A 15,797-nucleotide genomic window follows, 5' to 3' on the forward strand; every position below is an offset into this window, starting at 1 on the left:
TGTGAATAGTACACCAACATTGGTTTAAGCTTCGAAGTTCTGGAGACATTTGCCCAACAAAAGAGTAAGTCTATCTTTTGCAGCTTTAAAACTTGGAGTGGAACGTTCTTCACAGGAAATGAAGGTGCGTGATGGCAATTTTTTCCAGTAGAGCCCAGTCTCATCAACATTAAAAATGAGATCAGGAGGATAACTTCCTTGTTCTACACACACAGTCTTGAAATTCCTTAGAAAAAGTGGCTGCTGCCGCAACATCTGAACTTGCCACCTCACTACATAATTTGACCTATGGCACTTACTTCAAGACCTAAATCTCATTAACCAACTTTTGCTTCCTAAAAATATTTCTTCACCTCCACCTGTCTTTTTAAGATCCTCAAAAATTGTTTTTGCTTTCTTAGTTATAACAGCCTTCATCAGAGGAATGTTTTTCTGATTCAAGTCATCCATCTATAATGATAATAATTTTTCCATTTTTTCATGAAGTTTACCCCTGCTATAACTTACATGTTTTGCATTTAGTACTGCAATAGATTGTTGCGCAGACTGTTTTATTCTATATGCATTTTTTATAATTGTAGTAACAGTCGATGGAGGAAAGTTCATACTTCTACATACATTAGCAAGTGTCTGAACATCTTCCATTCTTCGAATCACCTCCATCTTCTTTTCAAGTGTGATTGATTTCCGGGCCTTCTTAACACCAAGTTCTGCTAACTTTTCTGCACTTCCTTTATCAGACATAGTATGTAATTACGTACTTTATCAATTTAAATACGCATGTATGTAAAAAAAATTAAATAGAACAATTAGGTAGATTCAACAGTAAATCTAGGTTTGATAGATAGTTTGATAGATACGTCATACTTCTACATACATTAGCACGTGTCTGAACATCTTCCATTCTTCGAATCACCTCCATCTTCTTTTCAAGTGTGATCGATTTCCGGGCCTTCTTAACACCAAGTTCTGCTAACTTTTCTGCAGGTTTGATAGATACGTCATACTTCTACATACATTAGCACGTGTCTGAACATCTTCCATTCTTCGAATCGCCTCCATCTTCTTTTCAAGTGTGATCGATTTCCGGACCTTCTTAACACCAAGTTCTGCTAACTTTTACGTCCAATCACCTTTTCGAATTTTCGAATCACCTCCATCTTCTTTTCAAGTGTGATCGATTTCCGGGCCTTCTTAACACCAAGTTCTGCTAACTGATACGTTGTAGCAGCTCGGTAAACACTCAAACACTACAGTGCCTACTAGCGTCGTTTCTCAGACAACACTACAGTAAGAAAGCACGTGCAGGCATTCACTGTTATTGTGAATCAGCGTAAATTGAACCGTCTAAACAGAGGGCTCCCTGTATCTTCATTTTTAATATGCTTCTGTCATTGATCTCATTCGTTCACTCCCCTAATTTTTCTACAAACTTTCAATTTGTGGTCACTAGTCTTTGAACAATTGCTTTATTTCTAACCTAACTCTCACATACATAACTTAAAACTGGTTTGAACATATAACTGAAATATTATATGTTTCAGTCTAATTTCAAAGTTTTAGTCTTTTTTATTTCCCATTTTCATGACAAATTAGTTACAGCTGACATCATGCAATTTAGTTAGAGAAACCTGGAGACTTGCACTGGATGTGTTTAGGAGTACATCATCTGCATACAGCAAAGATCTAAGTTTCATATCCGATTTGAATATCAGGTTTAATGCCGCTTCTTTCATAATGTGATCCATACAGATGATGAATAAGACTGGAAGATAATAAGCATCCTTTTCTTACACCTGATTTTACATCAAAACATCTTCCCGTACTGCCTTCAATTCTAACTGCTGATTTACAACTTAAATATAGACTATGTATTGCTCTGCATAACATTCCAGTTATGTAATAACTGGAATGTTATACAGTACAATGCGCTACAATTATATCTTATATAATTGTAGTGCTTTGAAAAGCTTTGCTTTTATGCTTCTTTCAGATCTACAAAACCTAATACAGATCCTTATCATATTCCCATGATTTCTCAACTACTTTTATTAAAGCAAATCTCTCTTTGAACTCACTTCGCAACATGGCTAATTCATCAAGAGACAAACCGTTGGACTCAGTGAGAAGCTGAAAATTAGTTATGTCTTTTTTGCTAGTTGTGTCTCCCAAAGTTTGAGCTTGGCCACAAAAGCTTTGATGTGATCAAACAGAGTGTGCACCAGTTGATCTTTGAATTGTAGACATGCATTTAGGTCATTCATATGCAACGAGATGTCAGTCACAAAGGCAAATACTGTCATCCACTTCGGATCGCTGATTCCACAATCGGCTTCCCCTTGGTTTGCATAAACTGCTGTATTCTGCTCCTTAAGTCAAAGACTCTTTTAAGAACCTTCCCTCTGCTCAACCAACACACATCACTATAATAAACCACATCGCCATGATCCACTTCACACTCTTGGAAATGACGATGATTCAATCCTCTTGCCCTAATAATGTTGATAACAACCACAATAACTTTCATGACATTCTCAAATCCAATACTCCTGGTGGGTGGATTAAACAGTGGTAATGAACGAAATCTTTTCCTTCTAGTTCCGGTTCTTTCTGTAGCAGCACAACAAACCCTTCGCTCTTTTCCACCATAGCAGGGGCACCATCAGTTATCACACTCTCGAGGTTGGTTAAGCTGAGGTCAAAATGCTGGAACGTTTTCTTGACGGCTTCAAGAATATCAGTGCCTTTCGTTGTTCCCTTCATAGGTACGAGCGCTAGCAGTTCTTCTGTCACAGTGAATTGTTGATCAATGCCACAGACAAAGGTAGCCAGTTGTGCTGGCTCCTTCACATCTGTGCTCTTCGGAAGACCGTTTTTTTAAAGTTCCTTCAATGTCACTGGCAAGTTCTTCGATATGTCATGCTACAGTTACCACAAACAAACTCGGTTTTTTAAACACTTATTATTTGGGCACAGAATTTCCCCAGCAGCGATGAGACATTCTTTCACAAACTCGCCGTCCAAGAAGGCTTTTGATTTTTTAGCAATTTTTTCAACTATTACATAAATTTCTTTGACAAACACTTCACTCTCCTCCCTCTGCCTTTTAAACGTACCATTCTGGCATTTTAAGTCAATTTGGAGATGGTTTGCTTTGTCCACATGAAGCTGCCCTTGAAAGTGATCGAAATTGGATGCATGCTTTGTCTCATAATGTCGATTTATATTGTATTCTTTTGATACTGACACTGACTCACGACAAATTAAACACACTGACTTATTGTCGATAGGCATAAAAAAGTGCAAATTTGTCCACTTTTCATTAAAAACCCAACAAAAATCACTTGATTTACGCTTTTTACTCGTAGACGCCATAGTGATGGAAGGTGAACCCAAAAATGACCCAAAATGGCCATGTAACGGTTATCATCCACTGAATATGTCTCACACTAATGAAAAAAGTCTGGCCATATAAAACCAGAATAGGCAATGGTTGACACAACGAACCTGCGTGCACTTGTACACGAATATCATACTGTTCATGACTGACTGACTGTGGATGAGATCCTCTTGTATTTATATGAAAATAACGAAGTATCGAGAACCTTCGAGATGAATCTGGAAGGCACTAGACAGCGCACTTGAACAAACTACCGCTTCAGTCATCTACCTGCGACATTAGTACTAGTACTTAAGTACTGCTTGGCGCTGGTAGATGGCTGAAGAAGAAAGTCTATTTAATATTTATTTTTATAGGATTTTATGTAAAGTATCATTTGCACAGTGTTTCTTGTGAATCTGGAAAGCATCTTACAATTCTAAATACCGCAGTATAGCTTAGTGGCCTACGGACTTCATTGAAATTAATTTTTATTCAATCACATTTTAATGTTAAGTAGTTATTTTTTCAAAATGGCCGGCTGGCCACGACAAAGAGCTCCGCGGGCCACAGGTGGCCTGTGGGTCATGCATTGAAGAGTCCTGCTCTAAACGAACTTGTGCACATCTTTATGTTGAAATATGATGTTAGTAATGACTAGACTATCCTGAGCAGAAATCCAGCAGTTACTTAGCATTATTATTGTCTTCGCATTTTACCCCAAATTTTCCAGAAAAAAAGTTCTAATATATCTAGTGGGATTTATTTCTTCCTTTGCTCTTTTATTTTTCCAACAAGGACTACTTTTTCCATTTTATTTATGTCAGCTGCCTGCTCTAATGACTCAAAAAATTCCTCCACTTCTTCCTTAGGAGAACCTTCTGTGGGACCATAGGCACAAATAAGTTGAATTATCTATTTCTCCATTTTGAAGTCTGCTCACATAACTCATAACTCTACTTGAAACTGCCTTCCAACCAAGAAATTTTTATCTTTTTGTTTGGTGTTGAATACTATCGCTACTCCCTCCTTTCCTTGACTGTTATTATCAAAATATAACATCCTATACTTATTATTTAGTAAGATTGCACCTCAGCAGAGCCTCCATAGCTCAGTTGGTATACACAATGCCCTTTGGTTGGAAAGATCTGGGTTCAATTCCTGTCATATCCTCATCATATGTGAGGAACCTTTATCTGGTCTCTTTCAAATAAAGGTGAGTTAGCCAGTCTCATACAGAGGTAGAGGGTTTTTCCCCTCCTGGAAACTCGGTTTTTTCATCCATCAAAACAGACAAACTGGCCAGTAGAGCACATAGAATTTACAGACAAGAATACTTGGAGGCATAGGGATAACAGGTAACAGCCTTATTCTTGTATTATGGTTAGGAAATCCAAGGATATGTGGAAGGCCATGGGTGCTTAAGTGCCTGTTAAAGCAAGTGATGGAAAATTGCACCTGTGTTTTTCTTCTTTGTCTCAGTAATGTCAATTATGTCCATGTGGTATTTTTCCAGTTCTTCAAAGTTCGATTTCCTTTCCATTAATAGGCCTTATATTGAGTGTTCCTATCTTCTATTCTACTGAAAGTGGGTTTATTTGTCTTGATGTTGAGTCAGAGTTTGGTCCAGTAGCTGACATTTTACTGTTTGCCCTGTTCCCTGATGAAAACAGGAGCCTTGTTTAACCAAATGATGCCTGGGCTGGTATGAAATGTCATCATGTTGTTCCATCATGTGTATTTTGTGGTTTAATCCAGTAGAGAGTACAGTTTGGTCGACTTAGTCTCAAACTGCCAGCCCATTCCCGTTCATTCAGTACCCAGTGGATAGCTACTAACGGGACACACCACATGAAGGTGAAGTTGGACATTAGGTCAGAAGCCCAGTCAGTTGTTTGCATTCCTTAAAGGTAATGTGGAGATCTTCTCCCAGTTATTTAGCATTAATCCATAAGCAATACTGGAACTCTGCTCTACACCATAACTGGAATTTTTCACCTTCAGCCCTCAAACAATAAGGAGGTTGATAACCTTACACCAAGCTTTGTTTATATTTATGTAAATAAAATTAAGTCAATTTCTTATAACCAGGCTTATGGTTAATTAGTTGATTCTTATCAGTTTACTACAGTCCAATTTTCTGTTAACTTGTGCTTTCTATGTACATGCTTATACTCCTGCTGATCACTGATATGTACAGCTGGTAATTTTAAGAAACTAAAGTTATTTAACTCAGAAATGGTAGTAAATGCACAAATGAATTTAAAAGCTAATATGAAATACAATGCAAATATTGTTCATAACTTGTTTTTCTGCTTGGTAACATTGCTGTTGCAAATGTTATCAAGGATCTTTTCCTTCAGAATCAGTGCCTCCCGTAAGTAAAGTAATGCTCTTACATCAAATGAAAATTATTTACAACCAAGACATTCACAGATCCATTCTGGGATTATTTAGTCCTTAGCCTATCCATGGTACTAAATGTGTAATAAGTTACCAACCCTTCCTAGATGGGAATGACATTAAATAAATGCAGCTGACTCTTACTATAACAAACTACTGAAAAGTCCCAACCAAAAGTTTATTTGCTTCATGATATGCAAAAAGAAACTTTCGCATAGTTTCTGTCTATGGTCTACAAGTTTGCTATAGAAAGGGTCAAATGTAATAATAATAATAAATAAATAAATAAAATAAAGAATAGTAATATTTTAGCTGAATATTTAAATATTTTGTAAGGCTAGTTTTTAATACTAGCTGTTTTTTTACTACACAATAGTGATGGGCATGACGAGTTGTAACTTACAAGATCTACAAAGTTGGCAAGACAGTGGGCCACTATTCCAGAACCAAACCAAGTAAAATATGAACGAACTCGATTTACAAATATTGAAATAATTTTATACTTTTACATTCCCCTGCAATATCTTTTTCTGGATTTTTTGTAAGAGTCATGTGACTGCATTGATGTGTTGTGTTATTCAGCAAAAATAACAGCGTAGATTCTGGAGGGTTACTTTAAAAATTAATGTTTTATTATTTTAAACTCTTAATCAATTTAATCAAAAAAGAAATTAAATGTATGCACCATTAAGGTGCTTAGTAGTTAATCCTCTAAAGCTCAAAATAATGTTTTTTTATAATTTAAAATTGGGCTATCTCTTAATCTTGAAAAGCAGAACATTAATCTAAAACATGTTAAACATTTCATAATGTAAGCCACACACAAAACATACCTCAGGATGATCAAATGAAGCATCTTTGTGTTTACTGATATAACCTTCTAAATAAGGATAAAACTTGACAGAAGGAGGAAACACAGCTAAACATATAGCCATCAGCTCCCAGCCAAGTACAAGACTTTCTCTAGACACAAGTAGATAAAGAATTAAGCAAATATCAACAATGTACCAGTTGTGATAAAACACTATGTAACATTTTAAGTAATTAAACCAATTTCTGAAATACATTACTACACTATATTCTTTTATATTTTGGATCAGCAACAATAATCAGGGTGATATTCTTCATGAAGACAAGCAAAGAAATTCATGCTATGAAAGATGCTTTGTTGTACTGAACACTTACATGTTAGCTAGACTTCATAATTAAGCCTAATGGTGTTAAAAAGACTGAAGATGAAAAAAAAAATGTACTCATTTGTAGACAGGCTTAGGTTGGATATTATTCATCTATTTTTCACTGCATAATAATACACACAAAAAACATCTAAATTATTGCCCAGTGATTTAACTTGGCCTATTATAGGCTGACAGGAAGATCTGCAATACATCACAATACAAAGAACATAAGCAATACATTCATTCACTACCATTGTTATGTCAAGTGAGGACTGTAGATAATGCTCTGGATACCCCTTCACACAGAATTAGATGAAAGAAAAACCCATGTACCATACAGAAGTTGTTACAAGTTGAAGATACCATTTTTAATGGCTATAAAGCATTCTCCTAATCTCAAGAAATATGACTTCATTATTATTATTATTACCCAAGACCCATGGAGTCAAAGACTCATCTAGGAGGTCCTTTTATTAAACACACAGCTCATCATACCATGCTTTAAACACACTCAAATTCTCTGCAGGACACCACACTCTCAGACAATGCATTTCAATCTTTCACAACTCTTCATGAAAAAAGCCTGCTTCTCACTCCCCTACTCACACCTCCTTATGCAGTTTCCAGGGATGACCTCTGGTTCTCCCATTATTTTCTGTAGAACCTCTCCAGCATTGATCCTATAACAACCCCTTAATAACTTGTAGGTCTCTATCACATCTCCCCTCCTCCTGTCCACCAGACTGCAAGTTGCATCTTCTCAATCTTTCCTCATACTCGACATTCCAGAGGTTAGAAACTACCTTAGTCAGTGGCCTCTGGACCTTCTCCAACATCCCTACATCCTTCTGAAAACTTGGTGACCAAATCTGGACACAATAGTCCATGTGTGGCCTAATCAAAGCCTTATACAATGGAACAAGAATCTCCCAATCAGTATCCTCCGCATCATTCCCAGAAGCCTTTGTGTTGTCTTCACAATTTTGGCAATGTCCCCTAAATTTCAGATCCTTATCCACTATCACCCCCCAGATCTCTTATTTCCTCCACCTCTCACAATATATCCTCACCAAGCATAAATTCTGCATCCCATTTTTGTTTCCAAATTTTAAAACCTTACATTTTGCAACATTGAACTCACATCCCCATTCCCGTGCCCAATCACTCAATTTATTCAAGTCTTCTAGTAAGGTCACAACATCTCTACTCTTCATGGTTTGTCCCAACTTTGCATCATCTGCAAACAACTGAATATCTCCATCCAAATCTTCACCAATATCATTAATATAAAAGTTAAACAGCAATGGCCCTATAACAGACCCCTGAGGCACACCACTAGTAACTTTCCTTTTCCTGGATATCGCTACCCCATATACAACTTGTTGATACCTATCAGATAGCCAGTCTCCAATCCAATGCACTAATCTAATACCCAACCTATCATGTGTAATCTATCAAAAGCCTTTGCGAAATCTAAGTATATTACCGTGTATCCTTCTCCTCTGTCCAAGGAAGCAGTCACTTTATTGTAATAAGTAAATAGATTACTAAAACATGACCTCCCTTTAGCAAATCCATGCTGTCCATCAAAGATTATACAATTGTTGTCAACCCCATTCTGGATCCTAGTTCTCACAAGCTTCTCCAATAACTTAACCATAACACCTGACACACAGGTAGGCCCTTTAGTTTGATGCTTGAGTTCTATCACCTCCTTTATGATGTGGCACAATCTTGCCCTCATTCCACTATTTAGGAACTTGACTGAGTGCAAGACTCATATTAAAAAATTTGTCAAGGCAGGTGTCAACTCCCTGGAACATTCCTTCAGAATACATGGTGATATATTATCAAATCCCACAGCCTTATTAACATCTAGTTTGCTCAACTCCCCATACACCTCTTGTTCACTTACAGCCAGTCTCTCCTCCCCATCATCAACTGCTCTCAATCTCTCCATGAAGTCACATTCACAAGATTGAAAGGCCTTTATGAGCTGCTCATTAAGTATCTCCACCATACCTTCTGCAACAGCTGTCATTATACTATTTCCTCCAATCAATGTCATCCTTCCATAATCATTCTTTCTTTTGCTGGCTACATATGGAAAGAACTCCTTAGGATTCTTTTTGGCTTCATTAGCTAACTGCTGTTCATACCTCACTTTAGCTACCCTCACAAACCAAGTCACCCATCTTGCCTGGTCTTTGTAAACCTCATGGAATTGGTTATTTCCACTTCTCTTATGCTGCCTCCATAATGCCCCTTTTCTCTATATTGCATGTTTAATCTCTTTATTCATCCATTTCACACCTACCTTATTTAACATTCTGACCCTTGGAATACATTTAGACATTGCATCTACTAGATATTCTTTGGAAATGCATTGATCTCTTTTCCAGCTAATTCCTCATTCCATGCCACACCCGCAAGCTGTCTCCTGAGCTCTTCATAATCACCCCCCCCCCCCTGCAGTTCCACATATACCCTTTTCTCACAGAGGTCCTCACACTGCTGGCAACCACCAAGGTAATCACCTCATGGTCACTCTCACCAATTGGTGGGCGATTCGACACTTCATTTATAATTATAGTAAACCCTTGCCGAACACGGGGTTACGTCATTAATACATTGCTTGCACGGCAAAATTGCATTCCACACAGTTAACTTTCTATGGAAAAAAATGTGTTAGGCATAGTTCAAATTAAGAAAGTATGTATGTATAATTTAAACTAATGTAAATATTGTTGTAATTAAAAGGGAAAAATGAAACAAATGTTAATTGAAAGGATTTTTATTACTGCTTAATAAGTAGGTACATGATACAATTATGTCTTTAAAAAGCTGTCCCAAGCAAAAAGTGATTTTCGCTTGGGACGACTGATGCAAACTCTTTAAAAGTTTTGCGGTAAGGAGCGCAGTTTTCCAATACCTTTCATAAAGTATGCTCTTCTTTCTTCATTTGGGTGAATTTCCATTGCAAAATCAGACAGTTCCTGTGCCTTTTTTTAACAATTCGTTTAACTTCTTGTAAGTTAAAGGTGCTTTATCTTCTTCACTATCACTGCTTTTACTGTCAGCTGGTGTTACAAGATCATCCAATTCTTCATTTGTCATTCTCGATTAATTCTTTGACTTCTCCTTCTTCCATATCTGAAAATCCTTCGCCACCAATTGCTTTTGCAATTTGTACAATTTCTTTGGCTTCATTTTCAATCGATGGAAATCCTTTAAAATTGTTGGCAACTTCTACCAGAGCTGATGCCAGCAAGCATTCATTGTTGACGAAGTCACTTGTTCCCATGCGAGTTTAATCATTTCTATGCAGTGGCTTATGTTGAATCACTTCCAAAATGTCATTAACGTGTCGTGCTTTCCTTCGTCTAGTGCTTTATTTGCAGAGGTGTAAACATGCCTGACATAATAGGCTTTGAATGTTTTTATGATCCCTTCATCCATTAGTTGGATTAAGGAAGTGGTGTTAGGTGGGAGGAATAAAACCTCTACATTTGGATGCAATGTTGTGATCTCGATAATGCTCCAGAACACGATGCTTCAGCATCGTGTTCTGGAGCATTATCGAGAATTAGGAGAACTTTAAAGCCCAGATTTTGCTGTTCTAAGATCAATAAATGAGCAGAGGCTCATTTATCGATCTGATCATTGTCCCATTCGCTTATAAAATAGGCCCGTCTCATCCGTATTGAAAACTTGTTGCGGAACGTAATCCCTCTCTTCAATGAATTTCAAAAATTGGGGTTTGAATTTCTCTGCTGCTTCTTTATCTGCAGAGCCAGCTTCTCCCTGAAGCTTTACATTGTGCAAATTAAAACGACACTTAAAGTTTTCAAGCCAACCTTCGCTTGCTTGAAAGTCAATTTTCTCAGATGATTGGCCATCTTTATTTAAAACGAAAGAAAACAAATCTAAAGCTTTGTTTCGAATAGCAACACCATCCACAACTGAGCCTTTTTAGACCGAATCTTTTCTTCATTCTCCCGTATTGTTCTTATGCTTGATTCGTTAATAGCTAGTTCTCTTGCAAGCGATGAAACACATGTACCATTTTTCAACTTATCTAAAATTTAAATTTTCTGAGATAATGTCAAAATTTTGCATCTTTTTGCTGCTTTATCATCTTCATTCTTCCTCTTAGATGTCATATTGAATTTTTGAAATTAAAAGAAATACAAATGCAAAGGAGAAGAGGATAAACACTGATAAATACGTGATTACAGCTCTGCTAATGTGAGAGAAATGATTGCAACTCAGCCTGGGTCACTCAGATAGCGGGCAGCGCCAAGCAGGGTTGCTTGGCTGGCCGACGCTCTGCAGTGTACCACTTATGAATGAAATTCTAGCATTGGACAAATTAAATGGAAACAATTAATCTAACGTGTATGTGCAAAATTGCATTCTGCAAATCCACATTCAGCAAGGGTTTACTGTACTTCCTCTGGTGAGATGACCAAACCCATGACTCTCAATCGTTGTGTGCCCTCTGTTACATACTGTCTGAGGTAGTTATCCCTCAAAAACTCAAGAAACTCATTTTCTCTACTTCCAGTTGCTATCTCATCATTCGAGTCTATATTGCCATAATTAAAAACGCCCATAATGATCACCCTTTTCTTATTTGCTTGGCTAATTTGATCATACATTTCATTATCCCCACCATCCACATTACCTGATCTATAACAACATCCAACCAAGTATTTGTTTCCATTCACCTCTATCTCACACCATATTGCCTCAAAACCACTGGCACTATTTCTCCTCTTGCATCTCTACTTTGTATGGACATAACTCTTTCTCCATCATCAATAACACTCCCTTTTTACCCCTTCTATCCTCACGAAACACATCATACCCTTCCATCTGTATTCCTGTCAGGATGTAGTCCTCTTCCAATCATGTCTCACTTATTCCAACAATCTTTGGGTGAACAAATGCAATTAGTGCAACCATTTCATCTGCCTAACAAAGCAGATGAAATGGTTGCACTAATTGCACTAATTTTATACTTGGTTGCACTAATCTTATACTTCTAGCATTTGTATATAAACAAAACAGCTCATTCCTGGATCGACAGCTAGTTCTATTGATAACACTCATTCGGTGTGATCTCTCCATGCTCGACTGGGGCCATTTCCCTTTCTGCTTATTCATTTGACAACCCTCTTCAATTCCAACTGTTTCCTCTTGATCCCAGGTCATTCCATTCCTTTCCACACATGCTCTTGGAGCATCCACCTTTCTCATGCTGTGTACCCCTGTCCACCCTGAGCCTCCCCATTTCCCTGTTCATCTTGCACACCCATTTGCTCATTTTCCATACTCATGCCACTTACTTCCTCATTCATAACCACCTCTTCAATCTCTCCTGTCTTACTATCCTGTTCTTCCACATTACTTCCCACTTGATCTGTTTCATTCTCTATACTCACTTCTCTGCCTTCCGGCAACAGTCACCCCAAATGACTCGCACATAACCACTCAAATGCAGTCCATCGCTCCCATACAGTTCACTTCGTCCTTCAAACTCATTCCACACATTAACAAATTGTACCCCCTCTCCTCACACATTTCAGCCAACATACCATTCATAACCCTTGCTCTCCGCCTCATCTCACCACAGTCATACCTAGGCAACATGCTTACTGCCCTTGCTATCACATTATTCTCTTTTATCCGCCTAAGCAGCCTCCTGATATCCATTCTGACGTGCTCTTTGTCCTCTGTCATCATTCGTACCTAATAAAACCATCAACTCCTTCGCTCACTAGCTTCATTAATCTGTCAAAAATTTGGGAGACAGTTATCTAAAGATTAACTTCGACCTAACAACTGTAAAAACTTCTATACAACATTAGATGCCAAATTAAGATGTTTTTAGACTTTAGATGTGTTGCCTGCTGCAGTTTGAAATGTTTCATTTACTCATTGTCACATCTGCACTGCAAAGAGCAGCTGTGTCCCAAGATATCGGTTGGAAACTGAGCAAAATATAAATCAGTTAATAAACATATCCTTGTTCAATTTTTATTGTTTTCTATGTTGTAATACCATGAAAAAGAGAAGCATACTGATATATTTTATCAATTAATTATAAATTATATTTATATTTTATAAATAAATTATAAATATCATTTTTTTATATTTTCTCTTAGTGACAAAGACAACAAAAGAAGTACAAAATGTGCCCAAGTTATTAGTATTATTATTATTATTCAGGCATCCATGGAGTCAAAAGACTCATCGTGGGAGGTCCCCCCTAAGAAACACAAAGTCTATCATACCACTCCTTAAACTCATCGACCATTCTCGCTCTAACCACTCCATCAGGCAATGCATTCCAAGGTTCAACTATCCTCCATGCAAAGAAACCACTCCACGCCCTCTTGCTCACAGTTTCCTTTCGTAACTTCCAGAGATGGCCTCTTGTCATCACTCCTTCCCGCTGTTCAACCAAGCGAAAGAACTCCCCAGTGTCAACCCTGTAACCATCTCTCAACAGTTTAAAAGTTTCAATCATATCGCCTCTCCACCTCCTATCCACCAAACTCTGCAGTCCACATTCCCTCAGCCGATCCTCATAACTATCATTGTACAGTCCTGAAACCATCTTTGTTATCCACCTTTGTACCCTTTCCACAGTTAATTTATCCCCTTCAAATCCTGGGGACCAAATATGAGAACAACAGTCCAAGTGTGGTCTGATCAGGGTCTTATACAACGGAATGATAAATGATAATTTTACAATAATGAGAAGGATGCTGACCTGCAGAGATAATTATATCTCTGCAGGTCAGCATCCTTCTCATTATTGTACCAATCCTCTGTGTTACCTTCACCACCTTTGTAATCAATCATCAACCCCAGATCTCTTGTCTCCTCGACTTCCTCCAGTATAACTCCTCCCATAGAGTATGCAGTGTCCCATCGATGTTTCCCAATCCTCGAGACCTTACATTTTGCTGCATTAAACCAGCACCCCATTCATTTGCCCATCTATCTAGCTTATTCAAATCCTCTTGCAGGGCTGCCGCATCTGCACTATTACAAATAATCCTTCCCAGCTTCGCATCATCCGCAAACAACTGAATATCCCCTTGTAATCCACTGACAATGTCATTGATATAAAGGTTAAACAATATAGGTCCCAGTACTGAGCCCTGTGGGACCCCACTTGTAATCCCCTGCTTCCTTGAAACTGCCCCACCATACACAACTCTCTCTGATACTTATCGGACAGCCAATCCTGAATCCAGTTGACCAATCTGACATTCAGACCCATGTGCTGCAACTTAAATATCAGCTTATCATGTGGCACCCTGTCAAATGCCTTCGCTAAGTCTACGAAAATGGCAGTATATGCCTTTCCCTCATCTAATGCTCTTGTAACTTTATCATAAAAGGCTAGCATATTGCTAAAACAAGAGCACCTCTTCACAAATTCATGTTGATTCTCACAGATAACATTACCGTCATCTGCCCAATGCTGTATAAGGTCCTTCACTACTTTCTCCAAGATCTTACTAACTACTGATGACACACAAACTGGCCTATAATTAGACACTTCCAGTCTGCTACCGCCCTTATGCAATGGCACTATCTTACCTTCCTTGCAGCCAGACATTCATTGAAAAGCCAGGTCAAAGGCTCTGTCAGTTCCCTAGCACATTCTCTCAAAACTCGTGGTGAAATACCATCCAGTGCCACAGCTTTACTGACATCCAGAGTACTCAGTATTTGAAACACACTCTCCTCCTGTACCTTTAAACCTTGAACCTGCCCTATCCCTCTAGCATTAAAACTGACTCCTCCAGGATGAAACACTCCAATAAAGTGTTCATTGAAATCCACTATGTCCTCTGCATCAGTCACTCTCTATTCCCATTTTTATCCCACAATATCATTCTTCCGCAGTCATTTCTCCTCCTACTGGACGCATATCTAAAAAATTCCCTAGGATTTTCTTTGGATCTTAGGGCCAATCTCCTCTCATATTCCAGTTTCGTCTTCCTTACCATAATAGTCACTCTTCTGGCCTGTGTCTTATACTCTTCGTGCATCTTCTCTTCACCTGTCTTCTTATATCTCTTCCATAGCCTCTTTTTCGCATACAATTCCTGTTTAATATTGTTTGTTATCCACTTTACTCCAAATTGTGTCCTCTTGTTCACTCGTGGTATACAACTTACCACTGCTGCTAACAAATATTCTTTCATAATTTTCCACGCACTAATGATATCCCGGCCTTCCAATTCCTCCCTCCAAGTTACAAGCAAGTCATCACTTTCAAGTTCTATTTACTACTCTGGGTATACTGAAAATAATTCTATTCCACTGCATAGCTAAATCACTCACGTAACCAATAGGATTTTAGATTTTTTGCAATTTTTGAAACCATACTTCAAAAAGCTTAGTCACTAAGGTAAAATTCAGTAAACCCTCATATAACGCGGAGCCAAAATTGCGACAACGCAGTACTCTTATAACGCGGTTTCCGTTCAACAACATTCCATCAACTTAATTGGTTTAAGAAGATTCTCTATAGCATGAATTTATCTATGTGTTAATTTTTTACAGTTGAAATTAACGGGGAATTCCCTTCTTTTGGGTGAAGGTACATCAGCATTTTCCAATTTCAGTTATCAGGGAATTCCCCTATAAGCGAAGAAACGATGCAAGATTGTTTGCTCTGTTTTAATGCTTAAAATAGACCGTATGATTGGCTGTTGCGTATTTGCGTGAATTTTTTTATCCAATAGCGCTGCTGAACTTTCGCTGTTTCAACCACCCACTTTGTCATCAAATTTAAGTGCAACTTAGTA

At 37.9% G+C, this 15,797-nt stretch overlaps 1 protein-coding gene across 2 annotated transcripts in view; it reads right to left on the reverse strand.

The window, feature by feature from the left end:
- Nucleotides 1–15,797, reverse strand: part of LOC150101178 (uncharacterized) — a 322,911-nt gene that overhangs the window by 68,557 nt on the left and 238,557 nt on the right. For both annotated transcript variants that reach the window (XM_090401128.1, XM_090401129.1), the window contains exon 13: nucleotides 6,616–6,745. In XM_090401128.1, coding sequence (XP_090257254.1) covers nucleotides 6,616–6,745 — 130 coding nt within the window. The remainder of the gene's footprint in view (nucleotides 1–6,615; nucleotides 6,746–15,797) is intronic.

Source organism: Typopeltis vanoorti, chromosome 12, assembly GCF_054136105.1.
Source record: "Typopeltis vanoorti isolate ZY-2024b chromosome 12, IOZ_Tvanoo_1.0, whole genome shotgun sequence".
In the NCBI taxonomy this organism is placed as follows: domain Eukaryota; kingdom Metazoa; phylum Arthropoda; class Arachnida; order Uropygi; family Thelyphonidae; genus Typopeltis; species Typopeltis vanoorti.